Source organism: Primulina huaijiensis, unplaced genomic scaffold, assembly GCF_012295235.1.
Source record: "Primulina huaijiensis isolate GDHJ02 unplaced genomic scaffold, ASM1229523v2 scaffold41633, whole genome shotgun sequence".
NCBI lineage: Eukaryota > Viridiplantae > Streptophyta > Magnoliopsida > Lamiales > Gesneriaceae > Primulina > Primulina huaijiensis.
Window position 1 is genome coordinate 22,363 of NW_027359929.1, and position 8,442 is coordinate 30,804.

General features: G+C 34.9%; 1 protein-coding gene across 1 annotated transcript; it reads right to left on the reverse strand.

Moving 5' to 3' along the window:
• Nucleotides 1-5,595: 5,595 nt before the first annotated feature.
• Nucleotides 5,596-7,398, reverse strand: LOC140969452 (succinate dehydrogenase assembly factor 2, mitochondrial-like). Its single transcript, XM_073430811.1, has 5 exons — nt 7,215-7,398; nt 7,027-7,131; nt 6,779-6,905; nt 6,029-6,097; nt 5,596-5,951 (listed from the first exon to the last, which is right to left on the reverse strand). The coding sequence occupies exons 1-5, from the start codon at nt 7,304-7,306 to the stop codon at nt 5,805-5,807; spliced, it is 540 nt and encodes a 179-aa protein (XP_073286912.1). The 5' UTR covers nt 7,307-7,398; the 3' UTR covers nt 5,596-5,804.
• Between the last annotated feature and the right edge of the window lie 1,044 nt (nt 7,399-8,442).

The following is an 8,442-nucleotide window of genomic DNA, read 5'->3' on the forward strand; positions in this document are numbered from 1 at the left end:
TATATATATTAAATGCCAAATTGAAAAAAAAAATTGATTCTTATTCAGTGGAATCATTGCATCAAAAGTCTTAATCAATTCTGGTTTTTTATTTAACTTGACTTAGTAAACCATTAAAATAAATCGACGCGATTCAAGCTATCCCATTATCGAGTGGGGTCAATGTTAAATAGTCGTAGTTCATATCAATTATCATGCCACGCTTAAAACGGCAGAAGCACTTGAAGAAGCTGCTTAATTCCAAACCAAGCGATATAAATGATCTCGACTTTGGTTCGGAGAAAAAAATATACTTTTTACTTGCATGTTTTACGTTTTTTATCGTGTTAGTCAATTTACAATCTTCGTTCAATTATTAACATTTTTTTGATTTTTAATATTTTTCTGATAACATGTGTTGATGACATGTTATCAGAAAATGTCGATGTGACAATAGATTGACATTGCTAACGTATCCGACTCCGCCGTAGGATTCCGATTAAAAAGGATTGAATTAAGTTGGAAAAAATGTTAGTTAGTGCACTAAGACTGTGAATTAGCTATCACATGATCGAAAATGAAAAACATGTAAATTACAAGATGAAATATATAATTTTATCTAGTCACAGATATCGTACCAAAAACAGATTCACCATTATAAAAATGTAAACTTCCTAGTACATATGTTTGATGTTATGTGTAACAGACTTTAGCTTGTAGGATGACTTCAACGTACCTAGCTATCTAAAATGTGAACACTCTAAAAATACCTTGAAAATTAAATAAAGAATATGAAACGTATAAATAGATAAATATCAGAAATTAAAAAATGTCTTTGATTTCCTATGTACATATCCATGCTATAGATTCAAAAGAAGAGCAGGTCTTTTGTGAGACTTAAAAAATGTCTTTATTTCCTATGTACATATATATGCTATAGATTCAAAAGAAGAGCAGGTCTCTTGTGAAACGGTTTCACGAATCTTTATCTGTGAGACGAGTCAACCCTACCGATATTCACAATTCTTTATCTGTGAGATGAGTCAACCCTACCGATATTCACAATAAAAAGTAATATTCTTAGCATAATAAGTAATATTTTTTCATGGATGACTCAAATAAGAGATTCGTCTCACAAAATACGACCCGTGGACCGTCTCACACAATTTTTTGTCTTAAAAGAAAAGGAAGAGAAAGACGAGACTCCGAACTATTTTATTCATATCTAAATTTGTTTATATGGGTCGATGAGATTTGATAAGATTGTATAGATAAGTAATATTACTTGAGATGGTCTATTTAAAGTAATTATTATGAAATGGAAATTCGCAATTAGAATCTAAAGAGAAAAAATTGATCATATAATATATAAATAACACTCCGAGTATAATATAACATAGAAATATAAGATATTATCAAATCTATTATTTAGGAGACATATGTGATGTTTTAATTTCCTTTAAAATCAATTCTCATTTTACGCTTTGACTGATTCTTAAGTTTGCTCGTCTCTCGAAGAAAATAAAGAAAACATGTACATCAAACGTGTTGATTTTTCATTTACTAGTTATGAGTCAAATTTCGGCGCCGCCAGAGTCCACCGGACTTCCTCCCATTAAAGTTGCCGCTTCACACTCTAGTCAAATTTCCCGGCGACCAATAAACTCCACTTTGTACTTCCCATCTCATTTTGTTTTACACGTACGTACGCATCATTAATTGATTTGTGAAAATTTTATTCGACATATAAATATCCAAAAATAATAATAATAGGCTATTACATTCTTCATTTTCTAAAAATCAAACGCATTTCAATACTATGTTATAAAAACTCAGATCTCTTTTGGTAGGGGTTCTATGCCTGATTTCTAAAAACATTGAGCCTAAAATATTATTAATTTTAGATAGAATTGTCAAAACGGACAAATGATGCGACTGACAACCCGTCAATTTTTAGTTATATTTGGCGTGTTGAGACGAATCCACAATTCTCCGTGGTCCGTCATTTGGACATGTCAAGAAATTGCCAACCCAACCGACTTATTTGGCGAGACGAGCTAACTCGACGAATCTGACTCGTTTTGACAACTCTAATTTTAGATACCATGTTCTCTGTTTTTTAAAATTTTTATGGGGGATTTTGATGCAATTAGTTTGTTAATTATTACACGGTATACGTCGACTTTTTGAAAAAATCCCTTTTTTTGGGGGGGAGAGGAAAAAGAGAGAGGGAGAGTAATTATTCATTGTTCGAAAATAGATTTTTGTTGACAAATTCCGCTTACCATGCATATGATCGACTTTTTGTTTGTGGACAAATTGAACATCTCAAAATTAGAACATACAAGGGCCATTTATTCTTTTGTTCTAGTACATCGACGTTTTTTTATAATTCATTTAGTTAAAAATTTAAATGAAGATCAAAATATAATTATAAGAAATAGTGAAAGACTATAATGCAATTTTGATATATAAATTAAAAAATAAATAGAAAAAAAAAGAAATAAAAAAAGACCGAATTAAACCTACAACTTAATGCATAAAAAACAAAGACTTTATCCGAAGAACTACATATGACTTGCATTAAAACCTTAATACTTTATTAATATATATAATTATTTATTAAAACAAATCATGACACTAAAAATTAGTTATTTTAAATGTCTCAAAGTTAATAATATAAATATTTTACTCCCAAAAAAAAAGAGCGGAGAAAGAAAGAGAAGATTTGCTAATATGAAATGGGTATCTTACATAATTTAACACGCATGATGATTTCTCATAGACTAATATGGATAACCAAAATACCAGATATGGTTTCTGTCGAAACCATTCATTACCTCATCAAATACCAGAACCAGCCAGCCAGCCAGCGGCAGCGGCAGCGGCCACCGCCAACAGAGTCATATGCCAGAAAGACTATCAAAAGACCAGAATGTGCCATATGCTTTCGTTTGGTGAACCGTTTCCAGAAGCTCTTTCACTCTATGTACCTGTGATTGGAGGTAAAAGCTACCGTTCTTGGCATTCCGCTCAAACAAATCATCATATCTGTGGAAACCAGACGTGGAAATTCAAGTTAATTGTGTTGTCCAAAGAAAAGAAAAGAAAAAGATGTATTATACTATAATTTATTGACCAAGTTATAAGATCAAAAAAGAAAGGGAGAATTATACCTTCAAAATCTCTTCCCATGATGAATGCTCCGTGACACCAAGAATTTGCCTCGCCTCTGCCTCAGGTCATCATTTTCCTAAAACTTCTCTGTACTGCTTCTTGAGCAACTCCATTCTTTGAGGCGTCTGTAGCGAGTTAGGATAGCATCGTGTAATAGATATATGGACAAGGCAAACATAAATTTTAATCAATTCATAAACTTACTAAGCATGAGTTTAGTAATTCAAACATGGGAGGAAAAGGCATGTAGCATCTCCAAAGGAATTGTAATCTGAGACTACTGGCATGATCTCTTCAGACAACTTTCAACTAGTTTGATCATTGATCTGTTACCCTCGGCTACAAGTAGGTGGGGCGTGAAAATTGCTTTTTAGACCCCACAGAGCATGGTTTCCATTTAAACAATTTCAAAACACGATTCAGCATATGATAGCAAATGTACACATTGACTTCTCAAACAAAATTGCTCCAAAATTCATTCCATGTTTAACATCGGAAGGAGGCTAAAATGAAGTATCTTAAGAACAGTCAAATAAAGAGACTCCAAGTTTTCCAATATGGTTCTTCGGGAGGGAAATAAGAGCATACCATAGTTCGAGAGGATAGATTGAACCTCTAATCTTAAGAACAGTCAAATATCGAGTTCAAGTTCGATTAAATAGTGTATTCCAGGCTCAAATTGACTGTACATCAAGTTATCTAAGCACGACGAGCTCGATTTTTTTAGTGTAAATCGTGCTTAAGGCCTTGGTATGACAATTAAAACTATGTCTAATCATTATAATTTTTGTAAACAAGTATGTAATTTATTAAAGAATTAAGTTGAAAGTAGTGATTTTAATAATACGGAAAAATATGTATTAGTAGCTTGGGCTCAAATAGATCGAAGAATACTCGAGTTTGAGCATATAGTCGTCGAGCTAATTGTGCTTGATCAATATCAATCTTGAGATTAGCTAGCTCAATACCTATCTAGCAGAGATGGCGATGAACAAATGAATGTCTTCTGTTTTCCCTCCATTGATAGCTCCAATCAAATGCACAGTTTTTCCATTGGTTCAAAATCAACAGTACGAGGATGTTGCCAAGAAAGTTGCCAAGTCCTTAAGTTCAGCAGGGATCTCGTATAAGATCGATATATATAACAAGTTTGCACCTTTAAAATGTTATTCGTCATAAAGACGCTAATGTTCTTATAATCCAATGAATGGTCTCATGCCAACGGACGAGCCTATTATGTTGTACCTGTTCTCCTATGCTTTTACTGTTCTATCCGGCGGTAATTTGCCGCAAATCAGTTATAATTTCTAACCCTTGTAACGAGTATGTGAAAAAATGGTTTGCATCTAGCCAAATCATGCAGTTCTTCGATGCTGTAGTCCAAGATTTTCATCCTCAAGTATAATTATTTTCTTCTGCTTGAATCTCTTGATGCCATTGGATCTTTTTCACTGTTTAGCTTTTAACATTCATGGCTGGTTCTTTTATAATTTGCATTTTTTGTGGAGCTCATGGTTGGCACTCTTGTACGACAATTTGCAATTTAATTAAGTTTATGGGTTAACATATAAATACGAATTGTTAATGCATGAGAACATATGCAGGCAACTCAATTGGGAAGAGATACGCGAGAACCGATGAACTTGGAGTTCCCTTTGCGATTACAGTAGATTCGACAACTTCAGTGACAGTTCGCGAAAGGGATAGCAAACAGCAGATTCGGGTGAATGCGGATGAGGTAGCATTTGTGGTTAAGGAAGTGACTGATGGTGTGAGCACGTGGGCCGATGTACTACGGAAATACCCGACCCATTCGTCTTGACTCTTCACCTCAAGTAGCTGAATTTGAGATTGTCTCACATGTAATTGGGAGTAGTGATGGTTTAGGGAAAGCAAATTCACCACCAACCGTACCAGCACCATCTACTGCTATAATTCCTCTCTTTTCCAAGTGTTCAGGACTTCTTTTGAAACACGATGATAAACAGATATTTATACCACACCAAGAAAGATTTTTCGACTACGATTTATTTGTATTTATGTTAGGTTTTTGAATACATGAATATTCCAATTTTTTTCCTGAAGAATCATGGATTTTGAGAAACGTGATTCCGACACTTTTAAATACATCAAGGATTGTGTTTGGTGGATATCAGAGAATCCAGAAGAGATGTCAAAGTTTTCTTCATACACAAAAAGATCGTCTCACTTTCATATGTATAACCCAGTGATCAACTCAACATCTTCGGATTACGCATCACAATATATTCTGAACATCATGAAAATTGGTATGGGATCAAGACTCTGAACACCAGGACGAGGGCACGCATAACTAAGGGCAATCTAGGCGGTAATAGAGACGGACGCAATAAACTGGAAAATTTTGAAGAAGACAGACAAATCAATTTGCACAAAGATTTATAGAAGATGGACCTAAAATGTCTATTCCATGCAGTAGAGATTTTATATATTATGTAACACTATCACACTTTTCAAGTTCCGAGTACCATGAATGGCCACCCCAGAGCAGAGTCTCGTCGTCATATGTGCCTTATTCCAGTACTAACTTGATATACAGTTACACACAGTTCTTAGAATCGATAATCTTTTAAGTGCTACAAAGAAGGGGGCCTTCAGCTTAAGCACGGTTATTGATTTCCAGTAATGGGGGCGTCTTGACCTTTCTTGAAGTCATCCCAACCTCTAGACCAGGGCTGCCCAGGTGCCGCTCTAGTTTCAGGAGCAGCATGGTTGTTTAGATTGTTGATTACCTTTTCTCTCAAAGCCACGAAAACCTGAACAAGGATCGCTTACAACGGGATAACAGCAAAAAATAAAACGAAAAAAATGTAGACTGTGTCCAACAGCTTACAGGATTCACGTTTACAGTCTCTGGGGGTTTCTCCTGGTCCGTCAACCATTTCCAAAGATCTGGATTTTCCTGCGGTTACAGACAGGATCGGTAGTTTAAGCACGGCCTCTTAACCAGTTTAAATAGAAAACTAACTCAACAATCCTAAACATAAAGACAATTTCATCATAATACACATTCGAATTGTAATCAAAGATTAAAAAAAAGCAATACAAAATTTGCTCAGCAGCACAGGTATATTTTGGTTATTGTAAGATTTTTAAAGACGATTTGGTGCATTGCCTTTTGATTGCTTTGTTAGTTTACATGTAACTAAAGATTAGAGGTAGCTATTTTCAATTATATTTATAAATTGGGATCTTGGCAGTCAGACTGGAGATAATAGAATCGGTAATTTTTCTGGGCCGTGGGAATTTATTTGCAAGAATAATGGTTGAGCTGAATTCTCATGCTCTTCTTTGGTTCACATTCTTATGTTTGTGTTTTGTTATTGTAGTGATGATTACGGGTGTTCCTGCCTGATAGTCTCATTTACTTGGATCTGCAGTTTAAATGGATTAACTGGCCCGTTGTGACAGCAAGAATCCAAGAAACAAATCAAACATTGTTAGCATCTATCTGCACGATCAATTGATAGGAGTCATGTTTTTTCAGTGAGCATGCTACAATTCACACTTGATTAAAGCTCATGACTTCACTGTATGCAAAACATAACAGTTCTCAACAAAGATATACAAAAAACAAATTTACCAGGTCAAGAACATGAACGAGGTGCTTAATTCCACTCTCATCCATGGAGTAGATGTGATCCTCCACCCATTTTCCCAAAATCAGATCAAGCTCCAGAAACCCCCTTTGCTTGCTCCTATACAACAAGCTACAGTTTGTTCCACAGAAAATGAATTACCCCACATCATAATTACAAGGAAAGAGGAAAAAAAAGAACAAATTTTCAAGAAAAGGAAAAAATCGACGCCTCGGATTTACTGATCCCGAACCTGTTGAACAAGCGCCTTTTGCTTTCTTCACTGGAGAGATCAAAATCCATAGACTTTTCGGTGCCATTAGAAGAGTAGAAACGCGAATAGGAACCCAATACAGGTCTACAGAAAAGGCAAAGATATTGTGAAAACAAATATTGCTGGAATTGGAGAAAACTTCGGAGGAAACAGAGATGAAAATTAACCCGTAAATCGCGTGGGATGTAGGGTTGGAAGCTGGATTGGAGCTGAGAATTCGAGGGACTGTGGAGAGGAAAGCTCTTCTGAAACTCGCCATCGTTTGAGAAGAAATGCAGATTAACCTGCAAAATGTTGGGCACTGTACAATCTAGAATGAATTAATATTCGTTTGTGACCTTTGGGCTTCTGACTCATGAAAATATCGATTTATTTAAGTCCAAGTTTAAAATACTCGAAGATTTTTAACATAATTTTAAGATTTAAATTTTTTATTTATATATAAAAAAATAGCTTTATATGTTAAAAATAATAATAATATATAATTATTTGAGCAGAGATAATCGAACTCGTCGACAAACAATGGTCAAAACAAAGCAGAAGACAGATAATATGAGACTGATCGACACATGGAAAAACAGAAGTGAAGCTCTACTTACATTTCGCCTCCCATTCAATCTTCCTAATCGGGAACTCACATTAACAGTAATTAAATTTGTCTTTCTTTACTATTTTTCGCACAAAGTGAAACTGAACTTCAATGTATTTAGTTCTGAAATAAAAAACAAGATACCTTGCAATGTACACGACACTCTGAACTATCACAAAACAAAAAACATTATCTTTTTTGTGATCAATCCCCTCCAATAACATTTTAATCTATATTGTCTCCTTGCAAGCTTGAGCAGCTGTCATGTATTGTACCTCCGTTGTATATAACGTCACAAATATTTACAGTTTTTAAATCGACCTTACTGCTCCCCTGCAAGTGTAAACACATAACCAGTAGTAGATTTTCTCTTATCAGTATTACCTACATAATATGAACCGACATAGCCTCTGAGTGTAAAATATGATCCACACCATTTTAGGTATCCTTAGTATATTTAAGGATCCTATTAACCGTATTTCAATGCTCTCGTCCAGGATTCGTCATATACCGACTAACTGCTCTCACTACTTACGCAATTTCTAATCATGTACAGATCATGGTGAACATCAAACTTCTCACTGCTGACGCATATAGTACTCGAGACATTTCTATCATCTCCACTTCACTGCTAGGACACATCTTGGAGGATAACTTGAAGTTAACAAGAAGATGGGCCGAGATTGGCTTACTGTCTTGCATATTGAAGCGTTGCAATACTATCTTCAAGTAATTGTTCTGGGAAAACCAAATCTTTTTCTTTACTTCTGTCTCGGTGAACTTGCATTCCTAAAATCTTGTTTGCT